General features: G+C 39.1%; 1 protein-coding gene across 2 annotated transcripts in view; it reads left to right on the forward strand.

Moving 5' to 3' along the window:
• Window positions 1–267: 267 nt before the first annotated feature.
• Window positions 268–23,306, forward strand: part of BBOX1 (gamma-butyrobetaine hydroxylase 1) — a 62,035-nt gene continuing 38,996 nt past the window's right edge. Inside the window, exons 1-3 of one of the 2 annotated variants that reach the window (XM_047747275.1) lie at window positions 268–610; window positions 8,565–8,992; window positions 10,249–10,363. In XM_047747275.1, the coding sequence (XP_047603231.1) occupies window positions 8,774–8,992; window positions 10,249–10,363 (334 nt within the window). In that variant the 5' untranslated portion in view covers window positions 268–610; window positions 8,565–8,773. Of the gene's footprint in view, window positions 611–635; window positions 1,109–8,564; window positions 8,993–10,248; window positions 10,364–23,306 lie in introns of those variants that run through there. The other variant, XM_047747273.1, reaches the window with a different exon arrangement.

Consider the following 23,306-nt stretch of genomic DNA (forward strand, 5'->3'; position numbering starts at 1 on the left):
TGGGAGGAGGGCAGAGGGCTCCTGTGGCTCTCTCCTGGACCTCAGTTGCCACCTGCAGATTTCCTTTTAGTGGAATCTCCCACTCTGATAGGAACTACGACTTGAGACTTGTCTTCCAGCCCTCCTCTGCACTGGGCACTCTCCATCTGCATGTCTGGCAGCCAGGCTTTGGGTCCCTGGCCCACCGCCCACCTCCGCCTTTCCCTTTTGTTGTCTTCAGGCCTGTGTAATTGTGAGTCAAGTCACTGGGCAATCGGGTGCCTTCAGAAAAACCCCGTGTTCTCGGGCAGCTACTGTTCATTTCAGCGGTTGCTGCCCTGAAAGGAGGGCATCGGGCTTAAGGGGACTCATCCCAACCTTCCTCCCAGTCCCAGAAGTAGTCCGGCATCCTTCAGAGAGGCTCGAATGGAATATTCTATAGGCAAGCAAATACCACCTCACCTCTGCTGAGGTGGGAGCTGGTGGGTTCTCCCTGTTAACTGTGCATCTCAGTGTCTTTTCTCCAAGGGAGCTTGACCTTGAAAGGACTGTCACTGTGAACCAATCAGACAGGAGTCTCCTTCACTGGCTTCCACTGCTGCTGCTGGCTCAGGGTCAGGAGAACAAACAGGTGAGAACTGCTCTACCTTCTACCAGGAAAGACTCTGAACTAAGACAGTGCTTTGCATGGAGTCCTGGGGTTTTGTGGCTTCAGGCACTAATTGGAAATCAAATGTTTTCTCTTTCTAACTGCTTCTCCTCCAGGCCATAAAACTCTTTCTTTTTCCTTTCCCTTCCTCTACCTTCCTTCCTGCTGTCCTTCCTTTCTTCCCTCTCTCTCTCTCTCTTGCCCAACCACCTCTCTCTCTCTCTCTCTCTTTCTACCTCCAAGCTCCCTTCAGGAGTTGCTACACCTTCAGATTGGGACATCCTTCTTCATTTGCAAACCTCAGCTGTGTCTGGGGGCAGGGCTTCCTTGGAGCTGCCAGGAGCAGAAAGAAAGGCTCCCAAGTAATAGTGCTACATCACATGTCAGATGTAGGGAAACTGCGGGCAGATCAACTGGGATGTGCTGGTTACCAGAAGGCTCCCTCCCCAAAGGACGTGAGGATCAAAGCTGCTGTCCTTGGTAAGTTTTGCATGGTTTGGTGCCTGAAGCACATCTGAGAACAGGGAGGACTGAGCTCAACTTTGCCTTGTTGGAAGAGCTTCAGGTCTGTGGATTGGGGGTGGGGGGGAGCATCTAATTGGAAATCCAGGCACATGAGTCTCACAGCCATGTGGGCTGCGAAGGGGATGGTCCATCAGGCATTTGGAGTAAGCTTGATTTTGGAATGCAGTGGATCTGATTGCTTCTTGGCAGCTTTCTTTTCCCAATTATGTTTGGCTTAGTCTAGTAGTCAAGTTACTTTACAGTCCCTAAGCTGATCTAGAAAGCCTACAGAGGGGACAGAGAGGATACTGTCTCAAAAGCAGACTTGGCGGTGGGAAAGGGAGGGCTCTGGCTGGATTGGAAACATTCACTGAATAAGCCACAATCCAGACCACAGAAGGGGACTGCGTATTATACCTTGGCCCTCTGTTAAGTCCAAAGACTTAATGAGAATGCTTCTCAAGAATACTGGTCAAGTAAGACTGATGTTGGTGTGCGTTTTCAGTTGTTTTATTCCCCAAATGTAGCTCAAGAAGAGACATAACAGGTATTTTGAATTGATTTTATTATAAAACATAGGATTTCCCATAATGAATATATGTCCTGGTTCAAAGATTTAGAAATCTTAAAATCTAGATCCAGTATGCTTCATTACACCAGTCAACAGATACTTGGATATAGGAGCTTCAATCTGAATGTGGTAATTCTACCAGAATGAGGCTTTTTATAAAAAGTTTTCTTTTTTATAATTTATGAAGGTAGTGTTTACACAAAATTTGATACTTTAAACAAGGTAGCAGGCAGAATGTTAAACGTACTCACAAGAATGGAGAGTTTTTTCCAACTTTGTAGAATTCATTGTCCACAGGAGTATATTTGTGAATTATTAAGTAGCTCAGCCACTTACTAAATCAAGATTATAAAAATAAAAAACAACAGGTTCTAAGTTGAAGGCCCTTAGGTAGCAGGTGTAATGAGTAGAGTGTGCATATATTCAAATGATACTAAAGTTCAGACACACAAACACTCAAATACAGCCTGGTCAACCTTTACCTTACCAAATGGAAATGAGTTGAGTTTTATGATTTAAAGGTTGATATATAAAAGAATAGTAATACTTCCTAAGCCTTTATGGTGGAATGTCCGGAAAACGTCCTGTCCTGTTCTTCTAGTGGTCGGATGGTGAGGTCAACTAACAACCAACAAACTTGAGATCTGGCTACTATTTTAATATTACATTTTTGGTAAATTAAAATTATTGCCTGGGAAATTATTTAGCCACAGATTCTCCATGATGTAGTTCAGTGTAGTGGTCAGGTTCCTATTTCCTCTGCTTTCAAGTCAGTTATTTCACATGTCCAAGCTCAAAATCACCTGTAACACAGCAATGACAGCACTGAACTCAGTGTTTCTGGAGGATTAAATAATTAATATAATCAAAACCATTAGCAGAGGGGCCAGAACATAATAAGTGCTAAATAAATGATTTTATACATACAGCACACACACACACACACACACACATTCCCATACATTCTGCATGTTTCTTGCATTGTGATCATTTTCTGATCCTACCACCTAGAAGCAGGAGGACAGACACATTAAGAGAATCCTGTGGTCTGTTGGCAGGTCTGATGACTTACCTAAGGAAGAGGAGATGGAAATTAACAAATACTGACCTTTGATAACATGAGTACTCTATTCTTTCCTTCTCTTACAAAAAAAAAATAAGTAAAAAATTATAGCCTTTTGTTTTAGGGGTCAGTAATCCAGTAGATGAATCAGGCTTCTTGGATTTACATTATTAATTTCCATTCGATTTAATTTTTATATATAGTAATTGTGGAGCTTCTACATTAATTTCTTGAGAATCCCATCCAAAACCCATGGTACAAATTAATACAATTAATTAGTGTTTGAGGAAATTTTGTGCTCTCTTTTATTAGAACTAGGAAATGTTTACTTTATATGTGCACAGTGAACTGGCAAACCTAGGTTTGGAGCAACCTCTCCTACTAGCCAGCATTGCTGGCTTGAACAAATCACACCCAGCATCTCTGAGCTTCCATTATCTTTGCATATCTGATGAGGGCACTCAGCCCAGTGATATCATGAGTTGTTTCTTTCAGGCTCTGAGAGTTCTCGTTCTAAGTTCTTTTATTTCCAAGAACAATGCATGAAATAACTTTCAGAACTACTTTCTTGAGTTTCCAAACAGTGCTAGAGAAAACCAGCTGAAAGAACTTGAATTTATAAAATTTTTAAAAAGACAAAACCACACCCATTGCCGAAGTAGGATAATCTCTAAAACAGACAATTTAGTTGTGCCAAACAGGAGTCCCAAATAAACTTCCGTAACTCTGAAGGGGAAAAATACAGTGAGTCAGTTAGGAAGGAATACACACACACACACACACACACAAGTGATGGGATTAAATTAAAAGAACTCTATCCTATCAGATTAGAATCCCCCTAACCCAAGATTTGTTTTCCAGGACAAGGAAATCTACTCCCTCCTACCCAAACCAATCTGATATTTTAAAAACAAAATTATAGTTGTGAGTAAGAAGCCAAATAATAATTAAGTCCTAAAATAAATCAGCATTTTTGTTTTATAGGTGCCCTTTAATTTAGCAAAGAGGACCCCTGGTCAAATATATATTATATATAGAGAGATCTCTCTATACACACACACACACACACACACACACACACACACACCTAGGAATACCTACTTTTTTCTTTTTCTCTTTTTTTCTCTTCTTCAAAGAAACACAGTGGTTTATCAGATAGGTACAAGTCTATGATGCTTCAATAGGGCTCAATTTTAACAGGTCATTTGGACTAAATGGAAAAATGGATTTTAACAAGTCACACTTATGTACAAACCTATAAACTTTCAGAAAGAATTTGCCTTTAAATACTGATGATTCTTGATTATTCTTTCTTTTTGAATGTTCATCACATTTGTCCCAGTAGAGCTTTAAGTAAAACAAGGTTAAGTTAAAGGGGGAACCATATTCCCATTTCTCTCTGCTTTTTTTTTTTTTTACTATTCACATTTATCATAAACTGAGAAAAGAATTGTGAAGAATAGAAATGACCCAACAAGCTCCTTGATAGATACCCAAACAATTTAACTTGAGCAACACCCAAGTCTTTCCAGTTCTTCCACACTCTCCCTGGTGCCTCGGGCAGCTCCCATCAGGCTCTGGTCCTGATGGCACCTATTCTCTTGAAATATCCTCCAAAGGATCTCCATTTGGCCAAGCAGGCTGGGGGCAAGAGTCAGGTTCCCCTATATCTGGAAGTACGCTTTTTCCTTTCCAGTTCAAACATGTTAGATAGAACAAGGAAAGAAAGGAAAAAAGAGAGAGAAATGGAAAGCTTCTGATGCAGGTTGGAATATAATTAGTGTTGGTTGGTACAGATGTCTCTAAGGTGTGATCACTTCAATGGTAAGTGGGACATGGGCACAGTGCCATCTTTAAGTACAGAGACAATGTATATTATAGGGGAAAACAATGTATCCATTACCTATATATGTATCAAGTTTCAAGTTTTATAAAAATCCTTTCAACCAAAACCTTTTCAAACCCACTAATGAACAAATAGGAAATGAGTGGAGTCTGAAATATACACTGACATACATGGAATTGTGATGATAAAAATAAATGAAAAGAATCTTTCCTCTTAATTGTCTTACTCCCTTGGAGAACTTATGATGGATTCTACTACCATCTGTATACTGATATTCCCTAGCCTCTTTCTTCTGCTGCTTATTCAGGTAATTGCAGCGTATTTTTCATTGGATTTTGATGAAGATTCAATAGGTTATTGTATCTGAAGTCCTTAGCTTGTATGTGAAGCCCTTAGCATATGATTGGCATGAGAAGGCATTTGGTAAATGTAAACTTTTACTATTATTACTAGTATTGTAATCTTACCATCAATATAATTAGCACCAGTATTCTTATTGTACAACCAAGCTAGTTAGTCTTTCTTAAGACCTATAAACAGTTACCACTATTCTTCCAAACTCCCAAGGTAAAAATAAATAAATAAATAAAAGTTAAAACATTTCTTTCCTCATTAAGGTACTAATTCCCCTTTTCCTTATACTAGAAATGTTATATCTCTGCTATACTGTAAAATTTGAAGCCCCACATTTTGAAAGACATTTAAAACTGGAAAGTAACCATGCATCCTGAAAAGTATAGAATCAAGAGATCATATAAAGAATAGTCTGAAAAATGGAGTAGATTTAGAGAAGATAGGGAATGAAGGAGACATATGATTTCAGTTCACTGTATGTGAAGGACTATTACAATGGAATAAATACATTCTACACTGTTTTGAAATTAGACCAGGGCCAATATGTCAAATGTATTTTAAAATGTAGCCAGGTTGGGGTGCCTGGGTGACTCAGTGGCTTAAGTGTCCTGACTCTTGATTTTGGCTCAGGTCATGATCTCAGCATTGTGGGACTGAGCCCTGCATCTGGCTCTGTGCTGGGGGTGGAGCTTGCTTGAGATTGCTCCCTTTTCCTCTCCCTCTGCCCTCCCCACAAACATGTAGCTATGTTCTCAATATAAAAAGAGTGAGCTTGAAAACTACATATGTTTATCTTGTGTGTGTAGATATTCTGAGGTATTTTTGCCTTTGATTCTTGGCAAGTGATTTTAGCAAGTGAATAATCCATCACTTTATAAATAGATCAGGTTAAGTATCAAAACGAATAAATAACAAAATAAACAAATTAGGATATATGCATGTATTTTTTTTCCTGCTTCTATTTGCCTGTGGGCTCTCCATTATCCATGTTGATATTTATTTGCTGTGAAACCAGAACTTTTTCTGTCTCTCATCAGCTTGCCACCCACTGAAAAACCATAGCCTTGTACTAAGACAACTTGTTATAGCTTCATTCTGGTAAACATATCCACATCTCCACATGGCTATCTATGGGAACAAGGAATTCATATGCATTCAGAAGCATTGATCATATCCTGTTAAGACTTCCTCAAATAGATATCCTCTCTAAGCAGGTGTCCAGGAGCTTCTCAGACGACTCTCCGTGCTATTTGTCTCCAGCCTTATTTCCTTGTTTACTTTAATAATTATCTTACTTTTTTCTTGAACTCTGGAGCTTCATGGTGAAATTTGAACTTTCTGATACAGCATTTCAGGCAAAAAGAAGATGCTTAGTATTATTCGAATAGGTTTAACCTTATGTATAAGGAGAAGTGAACTATTTTCCGTATTTAAGTATGATTGTCTACCACTGTAATAAAAGCATGCTTTACATAACTCGGTCAAGGACAGGCAAATTCTTTTTGAGATTTTATTTATTTATTTGACAGAGAGAGAGATCACAAGTACACAGAGAGGCAGGCAGAGAGAGAGAGGGAAGCGGGCTCCCTGCTGAGAAGAGAGCCCGATGTGGGGCTTGATCCCAGGACCCTGAGATCATGACCTGAGCTGAAGGCAGAGCCTTAACCCACTGAGCCACCCAGGTGCCCCATGGCCAGGCAAATTCTTGCCTGTGGGCCAAGTATGGCCTACAGCCTGCTTTTTCTAACCTATGAGGTAAGACTAGTTTTTACAGTCTTACAAAAGTTTTAAAAAAATAAAACAAGAATATGTGCTAGGGACTATAGATAGCCTGGAAAGCCAAAAATATGTACCATCTGCCCTTTTACAGAAAATATTTGTCAACCCTGACTTAAAGAGTTACTACATTTCTCCTTTTTGTCCTTGTGTATCATATGTTATTTAAGGATCTGCTTGGATTATACTGTATTACTGCAACCATCACTGTCCCTGAAACCACATATAGAAAAAACCTGCCAGCCTCCCCTTCTCCTATCAGGGAAATTAAACATCCTACCCATTCCACATAGGAACTTATGTTTGAACTTTCTGAAGTCCCCTTACTCAAAATCTATGAGGTAAACCCCCAAGTTTGAACTAAATAATATTTTTGATGATTTTTCTAAGTAGTGCTGCCCTGTGGCTATATAAATTATTAAGAAAAAAACGGATGAGAGTTCCTGAGTAAGCATCAGCATGGGGCCCTGTGAATTGTGTTTCTCTTTTATCATTAGGTAATTTCAGTGTGGTTGAGCTAACTGGAGAAAGCAATCTTTTCTTGTCTTGGCTGGCTTCATAACCTGACTAAATCATCCAAGTTAATGATTTGAGGAAGTATATGTAAAATAATCACCTAAAAGTTGTTTTATTTTAATGTGGTATATTTTTTAAAGTTATGTTAATGGTACATAAAGTCTTCCTCTCTGTAAGTTTAAGAAAGACTGGGAGCTGTTTTGTCTTTCTTGTCATGGAACCCTCCAGTGTCTATTGCAGTGCCCGATACATAGAAGGAATGTGGTTAACAGTCACTCTGTGTGTGTGTGTGTGTGTGTGTGTGTGCACGCACATGTGTGTGTGCATGTGTGTGTATGTACATGCCCATGTGTGCATGCCTCCCCTTCATCCCAAGACAGTGAAGTCTTGTTTCTATCATCACATGTCACCTTCTCTTAATGAGCTAATCATTATATGGAACAAGTTAAGAAGTTCTATTTCTTCCATATAAATTCTACCTTTTCCAGCTAAGTTCTATTTCTTCCATCTATGTTTAGAGTCCTGGCAAATTATATATGAAGAAAGTGAGATTTAGAACATTGACAGAATTTTGGAAGATCCCCCATATAGTCATCAATAGAATCATAATCAACACTGAAGTGTTCAGTCTGTAATACCTTGTACTTCTTTTTTCACTTGATTTCCTTTCCTATAAATACTTCATGCCCTCAAAATTTGGTGTGTTTCTTAAAAAAAAAGAATGTATGTATTCCCAAGTAAGGTGAAATTTCATGAAAATACTCTGTAAAGGTTTAGATTAGATGTGCATTATCGAGGCACACTCTATTAAAACAGAAAATCCCAGAGAACGAATCAAGCAAGACAAGAATGGGGACCTTGCTGAGCCTGGGAACTTTTATACTGCATTTAGAAAATGAATTGTGTAAGTAAGAAAGCAAATGATGGAATAGAAATAGCACAATGTACTGAATTATAGCACCTCTTAAAATAAATAAATAGCATTAAAATTTCCCTCAGTAGAACAAGTTCACTAATTTAGTGTCATAAAAACATTTTTCCCCAAAAGACAGGTGCAATTATATGTGTTAAAATAGCACAGATATCATTAGTGACACTTTCAATCTGTGGAGCATTTTTCTCCCTTAAAAAATTTTCAGAGCCCTTTATGCAAACATAATTATAAAGTGCCTGTGTCATTGGTTCCAAACTCATTATCTAAAATTTCTGGAAAAAAAACCCCAAAAAACAAAGAATTCTTTTCATCTGGATCCTGATTCAGCATGTTTATCTTATTTACTTTTAGTCACTGTGTTTCTGTTTACAGCTTATGAAACACTCTCACCAGAACAAAGGTCCCAGCGCTGATAGGCAAACCTCAAGCTTGGGCAGCTGAGCCAAGAACAGGAGCCAGAGTCCACCTGCATTGTTCACATGCTTAGAAGTCAAGTGCAGGCTTGATCTGCATCAGATTCCTTTTGCCCAGGATCTGTCATAGCAGGTAGCTGACGAGATTTCCCTGCAAGGACCAGCAACATGCACTGTGCCATCCAAAAGGCAGCCGTGCTGGACGGGGCTCATTTGATGCAGGTCTTCTGGCAGGACAGCACGGAGTCTCTCTATCCAGCTGTATGGCTGCGAGACAATTGCCAGTGCCCTGACTGCTACCTGGATTCTGCAAAAGCGCGGAAGCTCCTCATCGAAGCTCTTGATGTGAACATCGGGATTCAAGGCTTGACGTTTGACAGGAAAAAGGTAATCCATTCTAAATGATCTCTCCTTTCTCTCCCAAGTTCAGTGAAGGGACTAGTCTCCGATGACCTCAATAATGAATTGTTTTTCATTTGATCGTATACATAACTACAGCTAGCACCACATGTGTGTTGTGCTTGGTGCAAAATCAGCACGCTCAGTAAGTGGGAGCTTCTGTTACTGTTATTGCTATTTGTATTACTACTATTTTGAAGAAAAATTGCAGTGTTGCTCATTATTCCTTCAGTACATGGACAGCCTTGAAGACATAATCAGACGATTTCTATAATTAAAAGAACGTTTCTGGGCCTCAGTGTACTCACCTGTAAAATAGGGATACTAGCAACTTGTTCATACAGACGACATGAGGATGCAATGAGATAATATGGGTAAAAAGGTTCAAAATGGTATCTGGCATTTGGTGAGCACTCAGAAACGTGTATTGATCAATGTATTTTTAGTCAAATGAGTGAGTCAAATGCAAGCCTTGTTGCAGGATTCCCGAAAACAGAGCTCTCAAAACTGCAAACTGGATGCGGCCACCACCAGCCTGTGTTTCTGCCTTCAACATTCACTAGGATAGTTATCAGAGGAGCAGGTGTGAACAGCTGGGTCTCTCTCCCCTCTTGTCTTCATCTGGACTCAAGGACTTTACTCCCAGGGTTCACTGCTTGCGAACTGTGTGACCTTAGCATTGTTACTTAACTCTTACGTCCCTCACTTGAAAAATGTGAATGCTAGCAGTACCTTCTTTCTAGAGTTGTATGCAGGCTAGATGACTTATGTCTACAGTGCTCATTACCCAGGATGCTGTTGCCATTGTTACTTATGGTGATGATAGTCTGTCTCGTCATCCTCATTCCTAGTTCTGATACTCTTGGAAGGAATATTATATTCAATGATACCTGACTTTAAGTTATATAGAAAGTTTGGAAACAACAGGTTTAGAGGACATAGAACAAGTAAAAGAACTTCAGACCAGTTTTTATTTCTTGTGTGGTATTTAAGGGAATTCAAACCGCAAATGTATCCCCTTGGCTTTCAGTTTTCTTGTTTTCTAAAAGTGTATTCTATGTCTATGTGTACATAAGTGAAAATAAGATAAAATAAAAAATAAAAGACTAAGGACTAATTGGATCCCCTGAATATCTTACATTGACTTTCAAAAGCAGAGCAATAGTAAACCAAAGTACATAGAAGCATGATAAACATATATGTAATATACATATACATATGATATTTGCTTTCTGTGTTACAAGGTTTGTATCACGTGGCCAAATGAGCATTACAGTGAATTTGAAGCTGACTGGCTGAAGAAAAGGTGCTTTTCACAGCAGGCCAGAGAAAAACTCCAAAGAGAATTATTTTTGCCAGGTAACCTTGCTGTGGTCGTCAATGTCTTTTAAAACTTGTATGGTAAGGGGCGCCTGGGTGGCTCAGTGGGTTAAAGCCTCTGCCTTCGACTCCGGTCATGATCCCAGAGTCCTGGGATCCAGCCCCACATCGGGCTCTATGCTCAGCGGGGAGCCTGCTTCCTCCTCTATCTCTCTCTGCCTGCCTCTCTGCCTACTGTGATCTCTGTCTGTCAAATAAATACAATCTTAAAAAAAAAAAAAAACTTGTATGGTAAGAAATTTGCTCAGAAGCAAATTCAAACCCTTGTGCTTTGGTTAAAGCATTATGTAATTTATGCAGGATGTTTAATGATTTACCAGCACCAATCGTTTGGGTAGAGATGAAAGGAAATATAAAAAAGTGCAACAAACTTGTATCCTTCCTTGTCATCTACCATGAATCCTGGAACACCAGATACTCCTTAAGTGGCTGCTGCAAAGGAGTAGGGTGAACGAGGAAGGCTTCTTAATTTTATCTAAAGCCACAACAACACAAAATCAACAAAGCAGAGTTCCTGACCTGGTATTCACAGAGAAAATTACGTGATCCCTGAACGCCATGGAATGGTATACATGGCACTGAGTGAGCACAGGAGCGTGTGTGTGAGCACATGTGTGCATGTGTGTGCATAGCAGGTTTGTGCGGGGAGAGAAGAATGGGTCTCAAGAAAATCTGTGACCACAAAAATATTTTTTTTTAAAAACCGCAATAGTTAGATTCAGTGGAAAAAGACTCTATTCTTGAGCTGAGAGACAGAATAAAAGAAACACTTAATATAAGTAAAAAGTTAATTATTTACCCTCTGTAATTTGGACAGTGGTATCATAAGACTATGTGGGTCAAAGGCAATTCTATAAATGTCACGATTCTTATGTATTTACTGGAATTTGGACTTCTACAAACACACTAACAAGGCAAATGCCCCTCAACTTTCTTTTCCACTGTTAATCAGATATATTGGACCAGCCTTGTTGAATTCTGTAACATCCCTTCTGAGAATTCTGGGTCACACACCAAGACAGAGACCTCACCTACTGCTTTCAGAACTGAAATTCTCAAATACATATAGTGAGTGGTTTTAAATTCGAGTTTCCTGGGTATGGAGATATTACTAATTAATTAGCTTGAACCACACAGCTCTGCCTTGTCCTACAGTTATCAATAGGGCATGATATTGTCCCTTTCTTGTTCAGGCACAGGCCGGTGTTAAGAAGTAGGTTCCTCTATAGCTTTGTCTCATCATTCCAACAACGGACAAGTTTTTGTTCTAATGCTTTCTGTCTAAACCGCCAGGAATCCACCTTCTTTATCTAGCTAGTTGGTGGAATCCAGATGGGCATCCAGGGAAAGATGTCTATCCTACCTTTCCCCAGGGAGGGAATTGTTAGAGTCTTCGAGGAGTCTCCAGTTACATAACTGAGCAATGATCTGGGTCAAATAGCTGTTTCACAAATGTATTGCTATTTTTTATTTATCTTAGACTTCTTCTGGTACTCAAAATATTTTTCCTTAACTCTGCCCTAATTTTGTAATCCTCTTGGATTTTTCTTTCATTTCCTTCAAGTTCTTCTTTTGATTAAGTCAGGGAACAAAAGCCAACTTTTTATTATTACAGCTTAAGCTCTTAAGCATTGTAAAAAGCTACAGCCACTCTCCACCATTAATATTTCTTGACGAATGTAGCTTTGTAGCTTAGCTTTCTCCATACTATCAGGCAGTAGCAAAATGGAAATGATGCTACACTCAGTTAAGTAGTGGAAAAAACCAGTCACAGGCTGCAGTCATGAATAATATAAGGAGACCTGGCTGCTATTTAGACACTGGAAAATACTTTAATGATTTAAAACAAGATCAGATTTTTAAAATATATTCTCAAGCTGTGCAATTGGTCGGGTAAAGGGGAAAGTGAGGGGGCCATTTTTGGAATATTGTTTCTATGGCTTTTTGCCTGTAGAATTTGACACCTTATTGTCCTACCATTGCATATTTTCCAAACATTTATACTCCAGAACATGAAAACAAACTCAGCTACGTTTGTGAAGGGGTTTTGTTCTTTGTACTCAGTGGCCATGTTGCCCCTACTGCTCTTTCCTTAGAGTGAAGAAAGACTTTTAAAATCTGGCATCAAGATGCAGACCACTTTTCCTTGATCTTCCCTTGGCACTAGCTGTTGAACTCAAAAATGAAAAGACCCGTGATGATCAGCCAGAAAAACACTCTTGTCAATGGACAGCCACAGCTGGAAGGAAAGACATGGATAACACTCATTCCCTCATAAATTTCTATTAAGTTGCACATATATTGGGCATCTATTTCGTGCTGGAAACTCTAAGGAAATACCAAGTTAAAAAAAGACACAGATTCTGTCCTCGAGCATTTATCATGTCTAAGAGGGGGATCCGAGCCATGAAAACAGATATATATAATATTTTATTTTAAGTGCATGAAAGCCTGCAGAGAAGGTTAATTATAACAAAGAGGAAGGAATTGGAAGAGACAAGAAAGTAATCCTTAGAAGGCAGGTGACACGTGAGCTGGATTTTGAAGAATCAGTTTGTCAGGCAAAGATAGTGAGGAAATTCTTGACAGAGAAAAGGGCATGAAGAAAATCATGGATGTGTAAAATAGGAGAGTATGCTTGGAAACTTCAATTTGTTTAATATGGGTGAAGTTAAAATTGTTAAGGCAGCAGAGAAGAAGGAAGGGGCCAAACCATGAAGCAGCTTCATGCCCTACTAAGGAGCTCAGTCCAAACCCCTGCAAAGACGTTTACTCAACATAGAACTCAGGTATATTCCCTTCCATTCATTTTCCAGGCTGATTCTCTTCCTATAGGGCCAGAGAAATGAACTCAGTATCTTTATAAGTTTAAGAAGATTGCTTCATTTTCTTTTGAATGCATTTTTCATCTTCAGTATATCGTTCTGATTTTGACCAGATGTATATAATTTCTCAAATGCTTACACACTTGTGAATATCTTCTTTGCTTCCTCTTTCTCTGGTTGCATTCTCCCCTCCCCCAATAGGTCCTTTTGGTTCTAGGTTTGTATTTATCTTCCAAAAGAGGGTGGAACAATCAGATCCGTGTTGCAATTTCTTGGTCATGGTCATCTGTACTGGATGGGCTGATGTGGGGAGCAGGACAGGGAACAGGGCAACCATAGCATGGCCTAGAAATAGTACTACAAGAGGCACTACAAGAGAATTTAAGCTAGGGAAGGAGCAGAGATGATGGGGAAGAATTTGTATTCAAGAGAAACATATATTGACCAGTAGGATAGGAGATTCCTTGCTTTGTTCTATATTCTCCACCAATTTAAAAGCTAAATATTGAAACCTAGCATGTAAATGTTTCCAAACATATGAATGAAAACTGAAAACTTAAGACATTGGAAATATGAAGAATTTTATTAATGTAGTTGTATTTTAGCTTCCATGTCAAATTGAAATGATTATACACTCATTTTTGTGCTTCACTTTGAGATGCAAAATTCTCAAAATATAATTGATAGAACTAAAAATGAGATAAATCCATATATCGTATGATCTTATACATAGGAACCTAAATATTCGTCCTTTTTACTAACATTCAGTGTCAGAATGAATGCTTGTTTTCTTATCTTTTTGAGTTGGTACTAATATATTTATGTACTGTTCTCTGACTTTAATAATACTTGTAATTTCAACTTGAGGTTTAAAAGATTATAATTCAAAGAAAATCTTTTTCCCATGGAAACAGTCTACTCACTTTTCTCAGCAGTCCAGGGATTGAGTATACTGCATAGTCAGAAAAGAACATTTCCCCTCAATTCGATATAGCAAAGCAAATCTTAACCCTCGCATTTAATTGGATTACCACCCATAGGTCCATAGCTATAAAACCCTCTTTTCTTTCAAGAGGAATGTGCCATTTCCGTAGTGTAGTGGTTATCATGTTTGCCTCACAAGAGGAATGTGCCACAGAGGGAGTCAGAACTCTCCTGTAACTGTTAGGGCCCTCTAAAAATCTCTGTGTCACTCACATAGCAGGGGGAGTAGGGGAGTAGCAGAGCTCCCCCTTTCTTTGCTATGCATTTCCTTGAAAATAAAGATTTTTTTCAATTTTATTTATTTATTTATTTATTTATTTATTTATTTTTGTCCATCACCCAGCCACCCCATGGCACAAAGAACAGAGTTGATCTGGTGCAGATATTATTTTTATAGAGATTTGTGAAAAAAAAATCACTATTTTTTTAAATTAGCAAGTAATGAGCACAGTATGTCTAACTCCAACTGCTAATTCACCCATGTTGCTAAGCCTTGCTCCACACTTGACCCATCCTTGAACCCTCAGAGGTGGGAGTTTGCCGTGCAAGTCAGGGATGGAGCCAGGAGGGTATTTGCTTCATATATTGCTTGGTAATTATAAAAAGGGCTGGGAGCTTGTTTTTTTCAGGATGCCTCAGCCTGCTCCAACTGGATCAGGGCTTTTCCTTTCGACTTTGGAAAAGCTCTGTGAAAACAGCTACATCGGGGGCGCCTGGGTGGCGTAGTCGGTTGAGTGTCCAACTCTTAATTTTGGCTCAGGTCATGGTCTTGGGGTTGTGGGGTTGAGCACGTGTGGGACTCCTCACTTAGTGGGGAGTCTGCTGAAGAATCTCCCTCTGCCCATTCCCTGGCTCATATGCTCTCTCTCTCTCTCAATCTCATAAATAAATAAATATTTAAAAACAAAACAAACAAAACAAAACAATCTGCTGCATCAGAACAATCAAGCCACCATGTCAGGTACCCAAATGTATTCCCTTCCCAAGAAAGACCTAGTCGACATCCCCTACCTACCATTATCCAGGCTCACACTCTGATGCACAGGTGGGAGACGAGCTCCGAGTCTTCATGTGTTTAAGAAGCAAGTCTCTGGGGCACCTGGGTGGCTCAGTGGGTTAAGCCGCTGCCTTCGGCTCAGGTCATGATCTCAGGGTCCTGGGATCGAGTCCCACATCGGGCTCTCTGCTCAGCAGGGAGCCTGCTTCCCTCCCTCTCTCCCTCTCTCTCTCTTTCTCTCTCTCTCTCTCTGCCTGCCTCTCTGTCTACTTGTGATCTCTGTCAAATAAATGAGTAAAATCTTAAAAAAAAAAAAAAAGAAGCAAATCTCTGTTCTGTTTTGCCTGTTCTCTCTGAAACGGACCTACTGAGTTCCAGAGAAATGTCTTTGGGGTGTTGATGAAATGAATACAGGTATCTTCAATGTCTGTGAGTTTACAAATGGGTATTTTTGCTTCATTATTCTTCTGTGCCATATGTATTCCAATGTGTCTTTTTTTTTTCCGAATTATCTGTCATTTATTAGCCCACTCAATGTCTGCATTGTGCTTGACAAAGGGGCATAATGGTTAAAGAGTGTAAGGTCCCTACATGGATTGTCCCGTCAGTGTATCCGAGGTGGGAGACTAGCAGCTTGAGAAAAGCCCTGCAGGGCCCTCCATAAGGTAGACGCCACGGACGTGGAGGCTGTTCTCACAGCCCTCTGCCTAGTTTGGGATCACTTCTAAACATTAAGTAAAAACTTCTTCCTTTCACCCTATCTCCATCCATACTTCCAGCAAGAAAACACATAACCACATTCTCAGAGATAAATATTCAAGAGAAATCTATTTTACAACTGGTTACATGACAGAAATGAAAAAAAAAAAAAAAAAAAAAAAAAAAAAAGCCTGTATATCCTTATTCCTTTTAAGAATTCTTAAAATAAGAAACATTAATTACATTCTTTTGAAGAAATCAAAAGATGATTTCTTAATTACTTAACAACTTCCTAAAACAAAGTATCATTGCATCATCCAAAGTTAATGCTAAACAGGACCTTGAAAAGCTGGTGCTGAGGATATTTGAGAACCTAAAGCAAATGTATGTTAAGGAAGAATTATTGCAGGATGTTTCTTTTTCATGTCTTCTCAGTATACTTACCACATCCAAAATTAAGGAAAATATACTAAAGATTTTACTTTTGGAAAAGTAATTTTCTATTATTATACTAAAGTAAATTTATTGTTTTCCTTCCCTTTCCTTTCCTTTCCTTTCCTTTTTCCTTTTTTTTCCTTTCCTTTTTCCTTTTCTTTTTCTTTCTCTTTTTCTCTTTTCTTTTCCAAAGAGAATAAAAGTAGAGTGGGCTTTCTTCAACGAGTGAAAAACTTTAGTTTCTCACAAACTTAACTTGCTTTTTCTTATAGCCCAGGAATGGACTTTATAGCATAAGGCAGCTGGACAGCAAATTTTTAATTTATAAATTTAGAAAATTCCAAATGGTGGCAATTTCAAGAAGTAAAATTGGATTACTTTATATGCTGGCTTCATTTTTACCAAACCTACACGAGTTATATATTTAACCTGTCATCTTTGCTAGTGCCTACACATCAGGAAATTCACCAGTCAAAAAAAAAAAAGAGGACAACTGATTAAAAAAAAACAATTATTCTCACTTCTGATTCTACTTTGTTTCTTCAAGATGGCAGACCACTGAAATACACAACTTCAGTTCCGGGAATAGATCTTTCATTACACTTAAATTTCTTCCTTGAAATCTAATCCCAAACTTCCATATGTGCCCATGGAAAAAGTTAAATTTTTTTTTTCAATGTTTCTATCCCGTAGGGGAACAAAAAGTTTCAAAAAGTGATGTGCTATTTATACATTCTGTTCATTTGTCTAATTTCCAACTTAGTAAATCAAAAAATATAATTTTTAAGCTCTACTTCATTCAAACTAATTTTATTATTATTTATGTTATTATTTATTATTCATTATTCTAACTTCTTATTTTTCTCAAAATTTTATATTTTTCTCAATCTGCAGCTTTGCTCTTAATCAAAAGAGCGATATAGCGCTAAAATCAGAGTGCTCTTGAACCTAGGCCTTGCTAGGTTTGCAATTTTGAGCAACTTACTTTTCTATACCCCAAAATCTTTATCTGTATGATAGAGATACCACCTAATTACCTCTAAGTAATGCCAGGTTGGGTGAAAAGGACTGTCACACTTTTCATATAAACTCCCTTCATCTTTACACCACTCCCTCGAAAGCAATATAAATGACTAGAGAACAGCCCTGAGAGGGGCCTGACTTTCTTGAACAGTGTATCAGTTTACAAAGAAATTAAACTTAAAATGAAAAATGCAGAATTCTATTAGTGAAATTCTTTCTCCTTTACTCCCTCTGGCTGTCAGGCTTCTATGGACATGGCCTGTTCCTATGAACATTGTCCAGAGAAGATTGATATTCAACAGGTTATAGAAGAAATGTTTGGGTTGTCCCTCTTGCCAACAACCTAGTTGGAGCTTTTTATCATCTCATATCTAGATTACTGAAATAACGTGGCCTTGGTTCACACCTGCTTGTACAATCCTGCAGGGTAATCTTCCTGATGCCCACCTTCCTCTCTCTTCCCCTTTGCTCTGCTATCTCACTGCAGCATGATAAAGTCTTAAGTCTTCACCGGAGCTTTCCAGTCAACCCTGAATTTGATGCCCCCTCCATGACCATGTAGATTTTGTTCAAACTCTGCCTATTTTCTGGATCACTTAGTCCATTCTTTCTGTCTGGCCAGACTTCACCTATCCATTCTGTAAGGCCCACCTCACATCCCAGTGAAACCCTTTACCAACACTTCTGCCTTACTTTTATATTATCCTTAAGCTGAATGACAAAGATAAGAAAGAAAGCCCCGAAAACAGATCTCATTTCGCTGGTAATACTAAAGTGCAAGGCTGTAACATAACAATGGAAGCACATGCATCTTTCAGAAGGAAAATTGTTAGAATGTGTTAGGAGAGAAAGCGAAGTGTGGTATGTCAAGAAAACTCGTCACCTGTGAAACAGCATTGTGTTATGGAATGAGAGCAGGTTTGGAATCAGCACAGCTGGCTTTGACTTTGCTCTGTGAACTTGACTGTTTCATAAATGACCTGTACCTCACTTTTCCATATGTTAAAAAAAAAAAAAAAAAAAGGCAAGACCTCTCAATTTGGGAATTTGAAGAGTAAATGATAAAACCTAAGTACTTACTCCCTTTTCCCTCCAATTTAGACAACCATGAACATGGATAAACATAGGAGCAGAGGTATAGCAAATAGTGTTTGGGAAAGAATGAGAAGAAATAAACAGCAGTGACATGACAACATCTTATGTTGAGTTTCCCTTACATGGAGAATAATCATGTTCTGTTCCTGACTAAAAACATGAGAGTGGCTTAGAGGTGAATTGTTGTCATGAAAAGGATATTAATAGCTCAGACATTGGTTTGAAGTCTGGGCCAAAATTTTACCTACATGGCAGATAGTTTCCTTAAATAAATTTAAGGAAGTCCATAAAAGGACTGGTCAACTATGAACCTAATTCCCATCAGGGATGTAGAAATGTTTGCAGAGGCTGGGGTGATCAGCAAACTTTGGGGAAAATGGCTGTGTTATCTATTAGCTAAGAATTGCTACAGATGAGTATACCAACCATCAGCGGACATATTTTCCATATATGAGCTAAATACTTCAATGAAAAAATCCTTGGCCCAAAGTAGCTACAATCTCATGATCGTACAAAAACAGATAATCTCAATAATCAAAGATAAAGGGATGGTCCCTAAAAAGAACAGTGTGCTCATGCAAGAAGGAAGCACAGTCTCTAAGCTCTAACTTTAATAGAGCATAATAGAAGTTTCTAGCCCAGAATAAATTCATCAAAAAGAAAAAAAAAAAAAACAATTTCTTTCTCTGACATTAGCCCTAGTCAATTTATACAAGAATTGTGGGACTGTACCTAAACTTAGACCAGTCTTAGGTGACTTAGCTAAGTTTCATTTCCTAAGTTTGGTTTGCTCTATCAAAATCTGTTCTTTTCCAAGTTCATTGACTAAAATATGTGTATTTATGATGAGATGTGTCCTTCCTAAAATCTGATTATTAAAAAAAGAATAAATTCATCAAGCCAACAATGGACAACAAAAAGGGGATTTATAAAGTGATTTGCTTGGAGCAATTAAAAAAAATGAGGAAAGCAAAGAAAAACAGCCACCCTGAGGAACAGATGATTTTAGAGAATCCTGCCCCGCTCTTTCCCATCTTAGTTGATACAACTCCATCTCTCTGGCAGCAGGATCATGCCTGACTCCTCTTTCTCTCTTTTACTACACATCCAGTGTATCAACAAAATCTACTAGCCCTATCAGCAAAATAATCTAGAGTCCATCCCCATCTTACTACCCCCACCACCAACCTCTGTCTGAACTACCAGCTTCATTCGCTGATCTTCTTCCTCACATTTTAAAAACATTGCTCTATGTCGGGCACTGAGCTCAACACCTAATATTTATTGTTTTATTTAATACTAACAACAACCTCATAACAGGAGCATTATATTATAACTAATTTACACATGATAGAAATTAAGTAAGTCATCCAAAGTCAAAGACACAATATAGCGAAGACAATGTAGCAAGGCCAAGATTTGACTAAAGAGTATCTGTTCTAGTAAACACCATTCCATGGCTCTCATCTGGTTGCTGTAGTTTCTGTGGGCTTCACTCTCTGTGTCACTGCAATTATTACATTGGAGAGTCATTGTGTATTTGACTCTCTTCCCCAGTCTGAGGCTAATCCAGGGAAATAATTAATATTAGTAAAGGTGTCATTTATTGGATACCTCCCATGCACTTTGAATTTATACCGCGAATATTCAGGTGTCTTCCATGTTCTGGAACAGATACTGTTCTAGGTGTCAGGGATGCTGTATTGAACAAAACAGAGAAAGACTATCTATAGGGAGCTTACATTCTGTTAGAGAAAGATATTAATAATTTTTAAAAATACATATATATGCACACACCATGTATAAGATATAAATTTACAAGTGTGTCTACAAACATCAAGAGCCATAAAGAAGGACATAGACACAGGCAGATTGGTGGATGAGATGGAGGAAATGTATGGAAATTCTCTCCTGAGTCCTTCTATTTTTCCACTGAAATAAGAGGCAAAGCTGTCAGCTGAGCATAAGGAGGAGGATGAGGTAGAAGGGTTGAGGATAGAGAATGTAAGAAATGGTCAGCTGGTAAGAAAGAATGAGGCAGACAATAGTAGACAAGCAATGAGACCAGTCATCATGGTGTGTTTTCCTTCAGTCAGGTTCAGCTGCTCTGGTTCATGGGCAGATTTAATCAGATACGCTGTGTTAAGTTGTTTATAGATAGCATATCATTTAAATTTCATAACAACCCTGCAAAGTCACTTTCATCCCGCATTTTCCATAACTGGACTGAGAGACTGTATCACTTTCTGACATTCTTGCAGATGGGAAGTTTCAGAATTCAGGTTTGAGTCACCTTCAAACCTCAAGTTATTAACTTTGACACAATGTTCCTATCAAACCTGTATCCCCATCTCTACACATGCTTCACACATTCTCAATAAACTAGCTTTGGAAATGAAGACGTGACAGACAATTTTTACACATTTTCATTGACTGAAAAGTCAATCTGAGTCAACAGAGTCGAGACAGCCAAATAAGATTGAGATTTAGGTTGCATAAATGAAAATGTGGTAGCGAGCCCACCATGCAGGCATGGGCCAGACCACATCTATAGTACTATGTCTGGTTCAAGACATCAGTGCTGTTGGAGAGTGTCAGCAGACTTGAACACATCATACAATGGAGAGCAGAGAACAGAGCCTAGGGCAGAGCTTGGAAGCCATAAGACATGAAAAACATGGGGAATTAAAAGGCTATTTGGACTTAGAAAGAAAAAGAGCACAGTTCCTTATATACATCTCCAAGACTGTCATATTCTGTGGGATTATGGTGCACAGAATTACGGCCTAAAAGAAAGGTGACAGAGGTAGATTGTATTTTAGCATAAGGAGGAAGCTTGTGACAACTGGGGCTTTCTGGAACCAGCAAGTGCCGCTCCATAGGAAGATGTGTGCAGTGTACATAACTGAAAGTGACCAAGAGGGTGTTCCATAACCTTTACATGGATGTCATAGGGGACACTCACAATAAGAACAGAAGGTAAAACTGAATTTTCTCTTTGCCCTGAAACTCTAAGGAAGTCTGAATTTATCATCTCCCTTCCTGGCACCGTAAGTGATTACTTTCCTTTCTTCTAAAAGGAAAAGTGGGTTAGGCCTCTACCTTCGGCTCGGGTCATGATCTCAGGGTCCTGGGGTCCAGCCCCGCATCGGGCTCTCTGCTGAACGGGGAGTCTGCTTCCCTCTCTCTCTGCCTGCCTCTCTGCCTACTTGTGATCTCTCTTTCTGTCAGGTAAATAAATAAAATCTTTAAAAAAAAAATAATCAAATTATTTGTGTGGTTCCCCAGTTCTGAGGAGCAGGAGCTGTGTAATTCTTTATAAATTATCTAAGATCCTTACACCTATGTCACCTTGTCTATAAAATGGGAACAATACTAGGACCTCTGTTACAGGGCTGTTGTGACGATTACATTAATTAATCCATCTCAGGTGCTCAGAAGGGCACCCAGAATCCTAGCGGCTCCATAAATGGTAGCTCTTGCTTTTCAAGTACTCATCACTTTTAGAGTCCCTGCCTCATTTTCTCATGTGTTCTTGGATTCTCCAACGAGAAAGCCACTGTTGTCATAGGGCTAAGCATACAGAATATGCCAAGTACCTAATAGTCCAGAACAAAAATATATTTCTCTCCTTTTAAGCAACATAAACTTGTGTAGAAGTGTGTGTGTGTGTGTTTTAAAGATTTTTTTACTTATTTATTTGACAGACAAAGATCACAAGTAGTCAGAGAAGTAGGCAGAGAGAGAGGAGGAAGCAGGCTCCCTGCTGAGCAGAAAACCAATGTGGGGCTCAATCCCAGGACCCTGGGGTCATGATCTGAGCCGAAGGCAGAGGCTTTAACCCACTGAGCCACCCAGGTGCCCCTAGAAGTGTGTTTTATACATCCTTGAGAAGACTTTTTGAGTTTGGTGGGATTATCACCCAGGGCAAAGGTTTTATGGATTTCTCTATCTTTTAAAATACTAAAGAGTGGGGCGCCTGGGTGGCTCAGTGGGTTAGGCCGCTGCCTTCGGCTCAGGTCATGATCCCAGGTCCTGGGTTCGAGCCCCACATCGGGCTTTCTGCTCAGCAGGGAGCCTGCTTCCTCCTCTCTCTCTGCCTGCCTCTCTGCCTACTTGTGATTTCTCTCTGTCAAATAAATAAATAAAATAAAATAAAAAAATAAAATAAAATACTAAAGAGTGTTCAGACACAATCTCACTTTTCAGGGATTGCCTCCAGTCTCTAGTCCCCATCAGAAAATAAGCAAAGATTTGTTTATGATACAGAACATAATAGTTTTCTGGAAATCTGCTGCGTACCAGCCTTGGGCTCTGTGCTAGAGGGCAGCGGGAAAAGGGAGCAGTAGATCTGAGGAATTAAATATACATGACATGCTCTCCATCCCTTGCAAAGAAGAACTTGTGGTCTAGTGCAAGAAAGAGAGATGAAGTCCTGCCTGATGGACCCTGTTTACTTTTCCACTTCATCTGCCACTCTTCTCTTTGCCTGGGTTCTAGCCCTAGAGACTCTGAGTTCCCCCAGCAAGATAAGAGATTCCCCCTCTTCCTACTGTCCCTCCCGCCAAAACACTCCTGTCCCTGCCCTTTGCATGAATGCCCTCTCCCACACCCTGGCCTCTGGCTTAAGAGGCATCTCTTTAGCTAGATGGTTCTTAACTGCCATGTCTAAACAGATTCCCCAACCCGCTTGCAGTAACTTGGTGCTTGCTACAATGTTTGCTCTTATGTATTTATTTGTTTGTTTCCTTGCTTACTCACTTTTCCCTTCACAAAATGGATGTGCAATCACATCAATTTTATTCACTAATGTGATCTCTTTAGACTAGCAAGGCTTTCAAGACTATACTTTCAGGGATCATTT

Source organism: Lutra lutra, chromosome 10 (assembly GCF_902655055.1).
Source record: "Lutra lutra chromosome 10, mLutLut1.2, whole genome shotgun sequence".
Taxonomy (NCBI): domain Eukaryota; kingdom Metazoa; phylum Chordata; class Mammalia; order Carnivora; family Mustelidae; genus Lutra; species Lutra lutra.